This window comes from Physella acuta, unplaced genomic scaffold (genome assembly GCF_028476545.2).
Source record: "Physella acuta isolate Inbredline_101_S28 unplaced genomic scaffold, ASM2847654v3 ptg000473l, whole genome shotgun sequence".
Taxonomy (NCBI): Eukaryota; Metazoa; Mollusca; class Gastropoda; family Physidae; genus Physella; species Physella acuta.
In genome coordinates this window covers 875,504-891,388 of record NW_026731992.1, presented here as the reverse complement: position 1 = coordinate 891,388, position 15,885 = coordinate 875,504, and the positions used below count along the sequence as shown (strand labels likewise).

The following is a 15,885-nucleotide window of genomic DNA, read 5'->3' as shown; positions in this document are numbered from 1 at the left end:
GAGCACATGTGGTTGATTGAGTACATCTGGTTGTGTGAGCACATGTGGTTGTGTGAGCACATCTGGTTGTGTGAGCACATCAGGTTGTGTGAGCACATCAGGTTGTGTGTAGTGTAAGCACATCTGGTAATGTAAGCACATCTGGTTGTGTGGGCACATGTGGTTGTGTATAGTTTGAGCACATCTGGTTGTGTTAGCACATCTGGTTGTGTGAGCACATCTGGTTGTGTGAGCACATCTGGTTGTGTGTAGTGTAAGCATCTGTGGTTGTGTGAGCACATGTGGTTGTGTGTAGTTTGAGCACATCTGGTTGTGTGAGCACATCTGGTTGTGTGAGCACATCTGCTTGTGTGAGCACATCTGGTTGTGTGAGCACATGTGGTTGTGTAAGCACATCTGGTTGTGTGAGCACATCTGGTTGTGTGAGCACATCTGGTTGTGTGTAGTGTAAGCACATCTGGTTGTGTGAGCACATCTGGTTGTGTGTAGTGTAAGCACATCTGGTTGTGTGAGCACATCTGGTTGTGTGTAGTGTAAGCACATGTGGTTGTGTGAGCACATCTGGTTGTGTGTAGTGTAAGCACATCTGGTTGTGTAAGCACATCTGTTTGTGTGTAGTGTAAGCACATCTGGTTGTATAAGCACATCTGGTTGTGTGAACACATCTGGTTGTGTGTAGTGTGAGCACATCTGGTTGTGTGTAGTGTAAGCACATCTGGTTGTGTGAGCACATGTGGTTGTGTGAGCACATCTGGTTGTGTGTAGTGTAAGCACATCTGGTTGTGTGAGCACATCTGGTTGTGTGTAGTGTAAGCACATCTGGTTGTGTGAGCACATCTGGTTGTGTGAGCACATCTGGTTGTGTGTAGTGTAAGCACATCTGGTTGTGTGAGCACATCTGGTTGTGTGTAGTGTAAGCACATCTGGTTGTGTGAGCACATCTGGTTGTGTGTAGTGTAAGCACATGTGGTTGTGTGAGCACATCTGGTTGTGTGTAGTGTAAGCACATGTGGTTGTGTGAGCACATCTGGTTGTGTGTAGTGTAAGCACATCTGGTTGTGTAAGCACATCTGTTTGTGTGTAGTGTAAGCACATCTGGTTGTATAAGCACATCTGGTTGTGTGAACACATCTGGTTGTGTGTAGTGTGAGCACATCTGGTTGTGTGTAGTGTAAGCACATCTGGTTGTGTGAGCACATCTGGTTGTGTGTAGTGTAAGCACATCTGGTTGTGTGTAGTGTAAGCACATCTGGTTGTGTGTAGTGTAAGCACATCTGGTTGTGTGAGCACATGTGGTTGTGTGAGCACATCTGGTTGTGTGTAGTGTAAGCACATCTGGTTGTGTGAGCACATCTGGTTGTGTGTAGTGTAAGCACATCTGGTTGTGTGTAGTGTAAGCACATCTGGTTGTGTAAGCACATCTGGTTGTGTGAGCACATCTGGTTGTGTTTAGTGTAAGCACATCTGGTTGTGTGAGCACATCTGGTTGTGTGAGCACATCTGGTTGTGTGTAGTGTAAGCAAATCTGGTTGTGTGAGCACATGTGGTTGTGTGTAGTTTGAGCACATCTGGTTGTGTGAGCACATCTGGTTGTGTGTAGTGTAAGCACATCTGGTTGTGTGTAGTGTAAGCACATCTGGTTGTGTGAGCACATCTGGTTGTGTGAGCACATCTGGTTGTGTGTAGTGTAAGCAAATCTGGTTGTGTGTAGTGTAAGCACATCTGGTTGTGTGAGGACATCTGGTTGTGTGTAGTGTAAGCACATCTGGTTGTGTGAGCACATCTGGTTGTGTGAGCACATCTGGTTGTGTGTAGTGTAAGCAAATCTGGTTGTGTGTAGTGTAAGCACATCTGGTTGTGTGTAGTGTAAGCACATCTGGTTGTGTGAGCACATCTGGTTGTGTGAGCACATCTGGTTGTGTGTAGTGTAAGCACATCTGGTTGTGTGTAGTGTAAGCACAAGTGGTTGTGTGAGCACATCTGGTTTTGTGAGCACATCTGGTTGTGTGTAGTGTAAGCAAATCTGGTTGTGTGTAGTGTAAGCACATCTGGTTGTGTGTAGTGTAAGCACATCTGGTTGTGTGAGCACATCTGGTTGTGTGAGCACATCTGGTTGTGTGAGCACATGTGATTGTGTGAGCACATCTGGTTGTGTGAGCACATCTGGTTGTGTGTAGTGTAAGCACATCTGGTTGTGTGTAGTGTAAGCACATCGAGTTGTGTGAGCACATCTGGTTGTGTGAGCACATCTGGTTGTGTGTAGTGTGAGCACATCTGGTTGTGTGTAGTGTAAGCACATCTGGTTGTGTGAGCACATGTGGTTGTGTGAGCACATCTGGTTGTGTGAGCACATGTGGTTGTGTGTAGTTTGAGCACATCTGGTTGTGTGAGCACATCTGGTAGTGTAAGCAAATCTGGTTGTGTGTAGTGTAAGCACATCTGGTTGTGTGTAGTGTAAGCACATCTGGTTGTGTGAGCACATGTGGTTGTGTGAGCACATCTGGTTGTGTGAGCACATCTGGTTGTGTGTAGTGTAAGCACATCTGGTTGTGTGTAGTGTAAGCACATCTGGTTGTGTGAGCACATCTGGTTGTGTGTAGTGTGAGCACATCTGGTTGTGTGTAGTGTAAGCACATCTGGTTGTGTGAGCACATCTGGTTGTGTGAGCACATCTGCTTGTGTGAGCACATCTGGTTGTGTGTAGTGTAAGCACATCTGGTTGTGTGAGCACATGTGGTTGTGTGAGCACATCTGGTTGTGTGTAGTGTAAGCACATCTGGTTGTGTGAGCACATCTGGTTGTGTGTAGTGTAAGCACATCTGGTTGTTTGAGCACATGTGGTTGTGTGAGCACATCTGGTTGTGTGTAGTGTAAGCACATCTGGTTGTGTGAGCACATCTGGTTGTGTGTAGTGTAAGCACATGTGATTGTGTGAGCACATCAGGTTGTGTGTAGTGTAAGCACATCTGGTTGTGTAAGCACATCTGGTCGTGTGAGCACATCTGGTTGTGTGAGCACATCTGGTTGTGTGTAGTGTAAGCACATCTGGTTGTGTGTAGTGTAAGCACATCTGGTTGTGTAAGCACATCTGGTCGTGTGAGCACATCTGGTTGTGTGAGCACATCTGGTTGTGTGAGCACATCTGGTTGTGTGAGCACATCTGGTTGTGTGTAGTGTAAGCACATCTGGTTGTGTGAGCACATGTGGTTGTGTGAGCACATCTGGTTGTGTAAGCACATCTGGTTGTGTGTAGTGTAAGCACATCTGGTTGTGTGTATTGTAAGCACATCTTGTGATGTATAGTGAGCGCACATCTGACGTAAAGTTTAGACAAGTAATCTATAAACCGTGGTGAGACAATTACTCGGTAACTCTGTTGGCATTATTGCCCTCGTTAGTGGCAGGTAAAGACAAGATCTGACAACTCGGGTTTTGTTCTCAGTCGGCTGTAGAGGGTTGGTTGTAGAGGGTTGGTTGTAGGGGGTTGGTTGTAGGGGGTTGGTTGTAGGGGGTTGGTTGTAGGGGGTTGGTTGTAGGGGGTTCGTTGTAGGGGGTTGGTTGTATAGGGTTGGTTATATAGGGTTGGTTGTATAGGGTTGGTTGTATAGGGTTGGTTGTATAGCGTTGGTTGTATAGGTTGGTTGTATAGGGTTGGTTGTATAGGGTTGGTTGTATAGGGTTGGTTGTATAGGGTTGGTTGTATAGGGTTGGTTGTAGGGGGTTGGTTGTAGGGGGTTCGTTGTAGGGGGTTGGTTGTATAGGGTTGGTTATATAGGGTTGGTTGTATAGGGTTGGTTGTATAGGGTTGGTTGTATAGCGTTGGTTGTATAGGTTGGTTGTATAGGGTTGGTTGTATAGGGTTGGTTGTATAGGGTTGGTTGTATAGGGTTGGTTGTATAGGGTTGGTTATATAGGGTTGGTTGTATAGGGTTGGTTGTATAGGGTTGGTTGTATAGGGTTGGTTGTATAGGTTGGTTGTATAGGGTTGGTTGTATAGGGTTGGTTGTAGGGGGTTGGTTGTATAGGGTTGGTTGTATAGCGTTGGTTGTATAGGGTTGGTTGTATAGGGTTGGTTGTAGGGGGTTGGTTGTATAGGGTTGGTTGTATAGGGTTGGTTATATAGGGTTGGTTGTATAGGGTTGGTTGTATAGGGTTGGTTGTATAGGGTTGGTTGTATAGGTTGGTTGTATAGGGTTGGTTGTATAGGGTTGGTTGTATAGGGTTGGTTGTATAGGGTTGGTTGTATAGGGTTGGTTATATAGGGTTGGTTGTATAGGGTTGGTTGTATAGGGTTGGTTGTATAGGGTTGGTTGTATAGGTTGGTTGTATAGGGTTGGTTGTATAGGGTTGGTTGTATAGGGTTGGTTGTAGGGGGTTGGTTGTAGGGGGTTGGTTGTAGGGGGTTGGTTGTATAGGGTTGGTTGTATAGGGTTGGTTGTATAGGGTTGGTTGTATAGGGTTGGTTGTATAGGGTTGGTTATATAGGGTTGGTTGTATAGGGTTGGTTGTATAGGGTTGGTTGTATAGGGTTTGTTGTATAGGGTGGTTGTATAGGGTTGGTTGTAGGGGGTTGGTTGTAGGGGGTTGGTTGTAGGGGGTTGGTTGTATAGGGTTGGTTGTATAGGGTTGGTTGTATAGGGTTGGTTGTATAGGGTTGGTTGTATAGGGTTGGTTGTATAGGGTTGGTTGTAGGGGGTTGGTTGTAGGGGGTTGGTTGTAGGGGGTTGGTTGTAGGGGGTTGGTTGTAGGGGGTTGGTTGTAGGGGGTTGGTTGTAGGGGGTTGGTTGTAGGGGGTTCGTTGTATAGGGTTGGTTGTATAGGGTTGGTTGTATAGCGTTGGTTGTATAGCGTTGGTTGTATAGGGTTGGTTGTATAGCGTTCGTTGTATAGCGTTCGTTGAATAGGGTTGGTTGTATAGGGTTGGTTGTATAGCGTTGGTTGTATAGCGTTGGTTGTATAGGGTTGGTTGTATAGCGTTGGTTGTATAGCGTTGGTTGTATAGGGTTGGTTGTATAGGGTTGGTTGTATAGCGTTGGTTGTATAGGGTTGGTTGTATAGCGTTGGTTGTATAGGGTTGGATAAGTGTACAATGTTGGACGTACGATTATAGGAAAAAAGTCACAGGAAAAAAACAGGAAAAAGCACAGAAAAAGTCACAGGAAAAAAACAGGAAAAAACACAGAAAAAGTCACAGGAAAAATGTCACAGGAAAAAAACAGGAAAAAACACAGAAAAAGTCACAGGAAAAATGTCACAGGAAAATTGTCACAGAAAAAAAGCCACAAGAAAAAAAGTCACAGGAAAAATGTCAAAAGAAAAAAAGTCAAAGGAAAAAAGTCACAATTATATGTTTGCATGGAATTATTTAATACTTTTATGTGTTAAATATTAGGCGCGTGCAAATCAACTGAGATTAATTAACTGTAATGTATTGTGCGTAGTTTGTATATGTATAGTAATATTTATAGCAAGCATAAGCATATTATTATGAAATGTGTAGGTTTTAATTCCGCTATAAATATACTATTTAATGAAATTTAATAGAATGGTCCAGCCTTTTCGTTTTTCATCGTGTCTTTTAAATTAGCGTGAAATGGCATAAAGACCTTGCTAATCTGACTTGCTGCCCTCAACTCACCGCAACAATAGTTCAACCACCTATTCTTCCCACATTTATCACGCCCATTACGTAACATAGCATAAGATCAATACAGAAAGCCGACACGGTACAATGGCTGGCTTTGACGCAAAACGTCAACAAGGAGAAGCCGACCACGGAATGGCCAACGGCAAAAACATTTGTGCAAAACACAATGATGTGCCAAAAAAATTTTGTAATTAATTTTTCTACCGCGTATTTAACTAAATACGTAATAAAAGTTGAGGTTGCTGTGTAAATTAAATTATATTATTTTACGTATTATTGTTATAATTCATAATGCTTTTACGTTTATAAATATGGTACCAAAACAAAAACAACCTACACCAATAAACACCCACAATTTTCAATTCTAAACAATTGCATGAAAATATGTTTTAAAAGATTTTGTGACTTTTTTTCTGTGACTTTTTTTCCGATAAAATTTTTCTATTTTGACTTTTTTCCTGTAACTTTTCCGTTCACCGGGTTGAAGATATTGCTTGTAAACTATTGAAATATGGACCAGCAGGTAGCGTCTCTAAAAATGGTCGGAACAGATTTCATCCAGTGGGTAGTGTTAGAATGTGAATAGAATGTATCAGTCTGGGGTAGGGGTCATGAGGGTTGTGTTTTCTGCTACGGGGGTCATGGATGGTTGTAGGGTTGTATTTTCAGCAGAGTTCTATTTTTTGCAATTATTTGCAGCCCAAGAGGTTGGCTGGTGATTTGAAGAGTTGCGTCAGACCGTGGAGCATCAAGACATGAGTCCCCTGTACACCGTTCTTCTCTGCTGCAGCCTGGCTGCTCCTCTCACACAGGTAAACTGCTACAGCCCGGCTCCCATCCACCTCACGCAGGCACCCCCCCCCCCCACACACACACACCAATGTGCCAACCCTAACTGGCGGCTTTTAATAATTCAAATATCTGGTCAAACATTCAGTGGTGATGTTGTAGAGGTGGTGGTGGTGTAGAGGTGGTGGTGGTGTAGGGGTTGTGGTGTAGAGGTGGTTGTGGTGTAGGGGTTGTGGTGTAGGGGTGGTATGGTGTAGGGGTGGTGGTGGTGTAGGGGGTGGTGGTGGTGAAGAGGCAGTGTTGGTGTAGAGGTGGTGTTGGTGTAGAGGTGGTGATGGTGTAGGGGTGGTGGTGGCGTAGAGGTGGTGGTGGTGTGGAGGTGGTGGTGTAGAGGTGGTGTTGGTGTAGTGGTGGTGATGATGTATGGGTGGTGGTGGTGTAGAGGTGGTGATGGTGTAGGGGTGGTGTTGGTGTAGAGGTGGTGTTGGTGTAGAGGTGGTGGTGGTGTAGAGGTAGTGATGGTGTAGAGGTGGTGGTGGTGTAGAGGTAGTGATGGTGTAGAGGTAGTGATGGTGTAGAGGTGGTGGTGGTGTAGAGGTGGTGGTGGTGTAGGGGGTGGTGGTGTAGAGGTAGTGATGGTGTAGAGGTGGTGGTGTAGAGTTGGTGGTGATGTAAGGGTGGTGGTGTAGAGGTGGTGATGTAAGGGTGGTGGTGGTGTAGAGTATTGGAAGAATCAATAAGTTTTATAAAATTTATTGCACAAAATGCACATTACTAAATATTTTCATTGTTTGCACATTTTAGGGTAAAAAGATCACAGTTTCATCCATTCTGGTAGGTCTTCAACATATCGTTTTGTAGTTGAGTAGCACCATATGTCTGTTGTAGTTGACTAGCAGTACATGTCTAAATGACTAGCACCACATGTCTAAATGACTAGCACCACATGTCTAAATGACTAGCACCACATGTCTAAATGACTAGCACCACATGTCTAAATGACTAGCACCACATGTCTAAATGACTAGCACCACATGTCTAAATGACTAGCACCACATGTCTAAATGACTAGCACCACATGTCTAAATGACTAGCACCACATGTCTAAATGACTAGCACTACATGTCTAAATGACTAGCACCACATGTCTAAATGACTAGCACCACATGTCTAAATGACTAGCACTACATGTCTAAATGACTAGCACTACATGTCTAAATGACTAGCACCACATGTCTAAATGACTAGCACCACATGTCTAAATGACTAGCACCACATGTCTAAATGACTAGCACCATATTCTGTTGTAGTTGACTAGCACTACATGTCTAAATGACTAGCACTACATGTCTAAATGACAAGCACCACATGTCTAAATGACTAGCACTACATGTCTAAATGACTAGCACCACATGTCTAAATGACTAGCACCACATGTCTAAATGACTAGCACCACATGTCTAAATGACTAGCACCACATGTCTAAATGACTAGCACCACATGTCTAAATGACTAGCACCACATGTCTAAATGACTAGCACCACATGTCTAAATGACTAGCACCACATGTCTAAATGACTAGCACCACATGTCTAAATGACTAGCACCAAACGTCTATTGTAGGTGACGCCGTTCCTGATGCAGGACGGAGGGACACCGGCAAACGGCAGCCAAGTGCCGGTCTACAAGGGCTACATCTGGGACCTGCTGGAGCACATCTTCAAACAGATGAACCGGGAGTTCAGCCTCAAGGTCTACTCCAACATCAGCTACGGTCACGTGACTTCAAACGGCACGTGGGAGGGTCTCATTGGTGATGTGGTTAACAAGGTCGGCTTATACTCTAAATAGGGCTAATTAGGTAGATAATTAAATAAAGGAACTGGTAAATGAAAAAGGTTGTGACTCTTGTCCAGATATCGGACCTGGCAGTTGGGCCACTGACAGAGACGTCACGACGTCGCGAGGTGGTCGAGTTCTCCACGCCGTTCATGAACTTTGGCCCCGTGATCATCCTACAGAAACCTGAGACCAAAATCATGTCGCTAGAGGAGCGGCTACAGAGGCTCTTTCTTCCTCTCTCTCAGAGGTAGGGTGGGCAGGTGGGCAGGTGGGTAGGTGGGTAGGTGGGCAGGTGGACAGGTGGGTAGGTGGGCAGGTGGGTCGGTGGGTCGGCAGGTGGGTAGGTGGGTAGGTGGGCAGGTGGGTAGGTGGGCAGGTGGGTAGGTGAGCAGGTGGGTAGGTGAGCAGGTGGGTAGGTGGGTAGGTGGGTCGGTGGGCAGGCGGACAGGTGGGCAGGTGGGCAGGCGGACAGGTGGGCAGGTGAGTAGGTGGGCAGGTGGGTAAGTGGGCAGGTGGGTAGGTGGGCAGGTGGGTAGGTGGGCAGGTGGGTAGGTGAGCAGGTGGGCAGGCGGACAGGTGGGCAGGTGAGTAGGTGGGCAGGTGGGTAAGTGGGCAGGTGGGTTGGTGGGCAGGTGGGTAGGTGTGCAGGTGGGTAGGTGAGTATGTGGGCAGGTGAGTCACTTTCCGAAATGAAAGCTACTTTTTGAATGATTTTGTTTGCGAGATTGGTTGAACTGGTTTGCCAGTTTGGCTAAACACGTTTGCCAGGTTTGTTAAAAAAAAAAAAACCTTCCATGGTCTATGTTCCAGCGTGTGGATGATGTCTGGCATCGCCTGGCTGGTGACTAGCATCGTCCTGTACATCATCTGTCACGCCGACCCGTATGACTGGAGGCACCTGATGAAAGACAAGCTGGCCACTCTGCGGGAAGGAGAGTCTTTCACATGTTCGAATGCATTTTGGTTCACCACTAGCACACTCTTCTGGCAAGGTCAGGCCTTTTTTATTCCCGGCTTTCTAGCCTAAGTATAGAAATGTTGGTCAGTTTATGTTGGTCTATCAAACTGTTGGTCACTCAATTTTGGCCAGACATATTTTGGCTAGTCTATCACATTATATCACAGTTATATTCTACTCTTCCAGGCTAAGCTTTAGCCAGTCTATGACATTGTTGCAGTTATATTCTGCTCTACCAGGCTATGTGCGGTCACCCCGTTCCCTGGCAGGCCGGGTTGTCGTGACCTTCTGGTGGTTCTACGTCATCATCTTCGTGGTGCTGTACATCTCCAGCATGACCAACTACCTGCGTGAGTCCTCCATGCCCGGGGTCAAGGAGAACCATCTAGACATTCAGGTCAGTACATGCAGTGGTGTAGGTCGGGGTCAAGGAGAACCATCTAGACATTCAGGTCAGTACATGCAGTGGTGTAGGTCGGGGTCAAGGAGAACCATCTAGACATTCAGGTCAGTACATGCAGTGGTGTAGGTCGGGGTCAAGGAGAACCATCTAGACATTCAGGTCAGTACATGCAGTGGTGTAGGTCGGGGTCAAGGAGAACCATCTAGACATTCAGGTCAGTACATGCAGTGGTGTAGGTCGGGGTCAAGGAGAACCATCTAGACATTCAGGTCAGTACATGCAGTGGTGTAGGTCGGGGTCAAGGAGAACCATCTAGACATTCAGGTCAGTACATGCAGTGGTGTAGGTCGGGGTCAAGGAGAACCATCTAGACATTCAGGTCAGTACATGCAGTGGTGTAGGTCGGGGTCAAGGAGAACCATCTAGACATTCAGGTCAGTACATGCAGTGGTGTAGGTCGGGGTCAAGGAGAACCATCTAGACATTCAGGTCAGTACATGCAGTGGTGTAGGTCGGGGTCAAGGAGAACCATCTAGACATTCAGGTCAGTACATGCAGTGGTGTAGGTCGGGGTCAAGGAGAACCATCTAGACATTCAGGTCAGTACATGCAGTGGTGTAGGTCGGGGTCAAGGAGAACCATCTAGACATTCAGGTCAGTACATGCAGTGGTGTAGGTCGGGGTCAAGGAGAACCATCTAGACATTCAGGTCAGTACATGCAGTGGTGTAGGTCGGGGTCAAGGAGAACCATCTAGACATTCAGGTCAGTACATGCAGTGGTGTAGGTCGGGGTCAAGGAGAACCATCTAGACATTCAGGTCAGTACATGCAGTGGTGTAGGTCGGGGTCAAGGAGAACCATCTAGACATTCAGGTCAGTACATGCAGTGGTGTAGGTCGGGGTCAAGGAGAACCATCTAGACATTCAGGTCAGTACATGCAGTGGTGTAGGTCGGGGTCAAGGAGAACCATCTAGACATTCAGGTCAGTACATGCAGTGGTGTAGGTCGGGGTCAAGGAGAACCATCTAGACATTCAGGTCAGTACATGCAGTGGTGTAGGTCGGGGTCAAGGAGAACCATCTAGACATTCAGGTCAGTACATGCAGTGGTGTAGGTCGGGGTCAAGGAGAACCATCTAGACATTCAGGTCAGTACATGCAGTGGTGTAGGTCGGGGTCAAGGAGAACCATCTAGACATTCAGGTCAGTACATGCAGTGGTGTAGGTCGGGGTCAAGGAGAACCATCTAGACATTCAGGTCAGTACATGCAGTGGTGTAGGTCGGGGTCAAGGAGAACCATCTAGACATTCAGGTCAGTACATGCAGTGGTGTAGGTCGGGGTCAAGGAGAACCATCTAGACATTCAGGTCAGTACATGCAGTGGTGTAGGTCGGGGTCAAGGAGAACCATCTAGACATTCAGGTCAGTACATGCAGTGGTGTAGGTCGGGGTCAAGGAGAACCATCTAGACATTCAGGTCAGTACATGCAGTGGTGTAGGTCGGGGTCAAGGAGAACCATCTAGACATTCAGGTCAGTACATGCAGTGGTGTAGGTCGGGGTCAAGGAGAACCATCTAGACATTCAGGTCAGTACATGCAGTGGTGTAGGTCGGGGTCAAGGAGAACCATCTAGACATTCAGGTCAGTACATGCAGTGGTGTAGGTCGGGGTCAAGGAGAACCATCTAGACATTCAGGTCAGTACATGCAGTGGTGTAGGTCGGGGTCAAGGAGAACCATCTAGACATTCAGGTCAGTACATGCAGTGGTGTAGGTCGGGGTCAAGGAGAACCATCTAGACATTCAGGTCAGTACATGCAGTGGTGTAGGTCGGGGTCAAGGAGAACCATCTAGACATTCAGGTCAGTACATGCAGTGGTGTAGGTCGGGGTCAAGGAGAACCATCTAGACATTCAGGTCAGTACATGCAGTGGTGTAGGTCGGGGTCAAGGAGAACCATCTAGACATTCAGGTCAGTACATGCAGTGGTGTAGGTCGGGGTCAAGGAGAACCATCTAGACATTCAGGTCAGTACATGCAGTGGTGTAGGTCGGGGTCAAGGAGAACCATCTAGACATTCAGGTCAGTACATGCAGTGGTGTAGGTCGGGGTCAAGGAGAACCATCTAGACATTCAGGTCAGTACATGCAGTGGTGTAGGTCGGGGTCAAGGAGAACCATCTAGACATTCAGGTCAGTACATGCAGTGGTGTAGGTCGGGGTCAAGGAGAACCATCTAGACATTCAGGTCAGTACATGCAGTGGTGTAGGTCGGGGTCAAGGAGAACCATCTAGACATTCAGGTCAGTACATGCAGTGGTGTAGGTCGGGGTCAAGGAGAACCATCTAGACATTCAGGTCAGTACATGCAGTGGTGTAGGTCGGGGTCAAGGAGAACCATCTAGACATTCAGGTCAGTACATGCAGTGGTGTAGGTCGGGGTCAAGGAGAACCATCTAGACATTCAGGTCAGTACATGCAGTGGTGTAGGTCGGGGTCAAGGAGAACCATCTAGACATTCAGGTCAGTACATGCAGTGGTGTAGGTCGGGGTCAAGGAGAACCATCTAGACATTCAGGTCAGTACATGCAGTGGTGTAGGTCGGGGTCAAGGAGAACCATCTAGACATTCAGGTCAGTACATGCAGTGGTGTAGGTCGGGGTCAAGGAGAACCATCTAGACATTCAGGTCAGTACATGCAGTGGTGTAGGTCGGGTTTCACCCGGTGCGGCACCTATTGGTGTCACCCCCCCCCCGCGATATATATATATATATATATATATATATATATATATATATATATATATATATATATATATATATATATATATATATACAGAGGCGCAGCGACCCTTCCCGGCGACCGGGGACAAACTTTTCGATTTACACCCCCCCCCCCCCTCAATATTTCGATTTGCACCCACCCTCCCTCAAAATTTCGATTTGCACCCCCCTCAAGATTTCGATTTCCACCACCACCCCCCCTCATCAAACTTTCGATTTGCACCCCCCTCAACCTTTCAATTTATTTTTCCAACCCATTTTGGCGCCCCTAAGGTCGGCGCCAGGGGACCTATGCCCCCCCCCCCCCCCCCGCGGACAGGTATACGCATGTGTATATGTATTTTTTTTTCTGGATGCATTTGATTTTATTAAAGCTGCGCGTTTGAGCTGAACTTTGTCCACTTTTTAAAAAAAATAATTTACAGAAAAATGAATAACATAGCGACCACTTACACTTTTCACAACTTTTGAATAAGCTAGAAGCTCTTTACCTCGTATGAGTGTACTAAATTTGTAATCCATTATTATAATTTAACATACTCCATTGCAAAATATACAACATATAATGATCAAACTGATTAAAGGCGTAAACTGATTGTTTTAAAACTTTAAGCCAACCAGTTTTATTTATCTGTTGCTCGCTTTTTATTGCTAATGGTTTCCATTATTCATTTTCGTCTCTCAAGTTTTTTAACTTAATCTATTTATAATGGATTAATACATTTAAAAACTAGTGTTATGTTGTAACATGCACTTTTAAGTAATTGAAAGCAAAGTGTTTTCATTTAACTTATTACTTATTGAAAAATATTTATGACAAAGACAAAAATCCGTGGAAAAGATATACATTCATTTTAGCCATATATAACACAATTTTAATAGGATTAGTAAAATAACCCATTAAACATATTACACATCATAGAAAACAAATCAGCTAATCAATTGTACAACTATTTTCAGACGTGGATTCAGAGTTTCTTCCAGGCATCTCTTCGGGGTGGTGGGGGGGGGGGGGGGGGTGGGACCCCCCGAAAAAAGTCTCCCCCCCCCCCCCCCCCGAACGAAGTGAAATTTATATAATTTATATAGAAAATATATACTTTTTACAGTGTCCGCCCCCCCCCCCCCCCGAAAAAAGGAAGAAAGTCTACCGCCCCTCGAAAATTTCAAGTGCCCCCCCCTGGAGAAAAAAGTCTGGAAGAAACACTGCGTGGTTTGACGTGTCAGTTATTACAATTCTCAAGAAAACCTTTTTCCTCAGGCAAATTTTGCTAAGTTCAGTTAATGTCACCCCCCCCCCCCCCCCTCTTTCCGGTGGTAGCTTTAATTAAACTGTGCACAGATAATACTAACGATGTTCATCTATAATCGGTTATAAATACAGCTGTATGTAGTATTATTTTCTATATCGTAAGCCATGGTGTCACCCCTCTCCCCACCTCTGGATTTGTCAATTTAACTCTAATTAATCATTTATTTAATTGGAATGATCGTTTTTATCTGTATATATTTTGCTATTGTTTGCCTTGGTGTCACCCTCCTAGATGGTGTCACCCGGTGCGGTCTGCCCCCCTCCCCGCTCCCTCCCCTTGCGACGCCTCTAAGTACACGTCCAGCAGGGCCAACTACCTGCGCGTGTACTCCATGATGGCGTGTGCTGTCCATCATGCCAGGAACATTTAGAGACGTCATGACGTCAGCGTGCGTGGCATTTTAATGGGTGGCCGGAAAGAACCGCAACGGAAAAAAGCGCAACGGAAAAAAGCGCAAAACAAAAAGCGCAACGGAAATAAGCGCACACGGAAAAAAGCGCAAAGAGAAAAAAGCGCACACAGAAAAAAGCGCAAAGAGAAAAAAGCGCAAACGGAAAAAAGCGCAAAGAGAAAAAAGCGCACACAGAAAAAAGCGCAAACAGAAAAAAGCGCAAACGGAAAAAAGCGCAAAGAGAAAAAAGCGCACACGGAAAAAAGCGCAAAGAGAAAAAAGCGCAAACAGAAAAAAGCGCAAAGAGAAAAAAGCGCACACAGAAAAAAGCGCAAAGAGAAAAAAGCGCAAACGGAAAAAAGCGCAAAGAGAAAAAAGCGCAAACGGAAAAAAGCGCAAACAGAAAAAAGCGCACACGGAAAAAAGCGCAAACGGAAAAAAGCGCAAACGGAAAAAAGCGCAAACAGAAAAAAGCGCAAACGGAAAAAAGCGCAAACAGAAAAAAGCGCACACAGAAAAAAGCGCAAACAGAAAAAAGCGCAAACGGAAAAAAGCGCAAACGGAAAAAAGCGCACACAGAAAAAAGCGCAAACGGAAAAAAGCGCAAACAGAAACAGAAAAATGCGCAACCAGAAAAAACACAACGAAAAATGTGCAAAAGAGAAATTTAGCACAAAGACCATATGGACTAGATGACACATTTATACATGACTGTTAGGGCTGCTGTGAGAGTGTCGTGTTTGATCACGTGATCTACTACCATTTAAAGCGTACCACTACCATCTGCATTCCCATCACCACGATACAGGCGATAATCACTTTACACAATGCCTATTATTTTCTTGGTCAATAATTATTCAACTACTATTCTCGTATAAACATAAAACTATCGACATTACACGAAGTATCTTTCACATTCTCCCTAGTCCGAACTACCTAGCTTGCATACTATAACAACCCGTTCCTATGGCAAAACTTCACTCTCTTTCATCCGCGTCATCAAACATGCATTCGTCATATCTCTCGTAACAACATTCATTCGCACCAAAATAACAATTTTGTATTTAATATTTTTTCACATCATGACGCACCTACCTACCTACCTACTACCCACCTACCCACCTACCTACCTACCTACCTAACTACCCACCTACCGACTTACCCACTTACCCGCCTACATACTTACCAAACTACCCACCAAAAAAGTATCGGCGAAGTTCGTAAGTTTCGTAAACTGTACTAGACATCACTTTTTTAATGAAAATTCATTGACATCATTGACATTTGTTACATATATGTTACATTTTGCGACAACCTTAATTAGTGCGTTGGGCTTGTATGAAAACTCACTTCGAACTAACTCAATTACATGCTATTTATTTTAACATTTATAAACTTCATCTCTCTTTGTTTCTTTATAAAAAGGTTACGGAAGGTTTTTAATGTATTTTACTGAAATGTTTACCGGACGAATGTCAATGATGTCAATGAATTTTCATTAAAAAAATGATGTCTAGTACAGTTTACGAAACTTACGAACTTCGCCGATACTTTTTTGGTGGGTAGTTTGGTAAGTATGTAGGCGGGTAAGTGGGTAAGTCGGTAGGTGGGTAGTTAGGTAGGTAGGTAGGTAGGTGGGTAGGTGGGTAGTAGGTAGGTAGGTGCGTCATGATGTGAAAAAATATTAAATACAAAATTGTTATTTTGGTGCGAATGAATGTTGTTACGAGAGATATGACGAATGCATGTTTGATGAC

At 45.2% G+C, this 15,885-nt stretch overlaps 1 protein-coding gene across 1 annotated transcript in view; it reads left to right on the top strand.

Moving 5' to 3' along the window:
* Positions 1 to 15,885, top strand: part of LOC131943935 (glutamate receptor 3) — a 29,063-nt gene that overhangs the window by 1,942 nt on the left and 11,236 nt on the right. Inside the window, exons 2-7 of the mRNA XM_059304321.1 lie at positions 6,347 to 6,459; positions 7,241 to 7,270; positions 8,060 to 8,266; positions 8,353 to 8,525; positions 9,089 to 9,270; positions 9,476 to 9,633. Coding sequence (XP_059160304.1) covers positions 6,403 to 6,459; positions 7,241 to 7,270; positions 8,060 to 8,266; positions 8,353 to 8,525; positions 9,089 to 9,270; positions 9,476 to 9,633 — 807 coding nt within the window. The 5' untranslated portion in view covers positions 6,347 to 6,402. The remainder of the gene's footprint in view (positions 1 to 6,346; positions 6,460 to 7,240; positions 7,271 to 8,059; positions 8,267 to 8,352; positions 8,526 to 9,088; positions 9,271 to 9,475; positions 9,634 to 15,885) is intronic.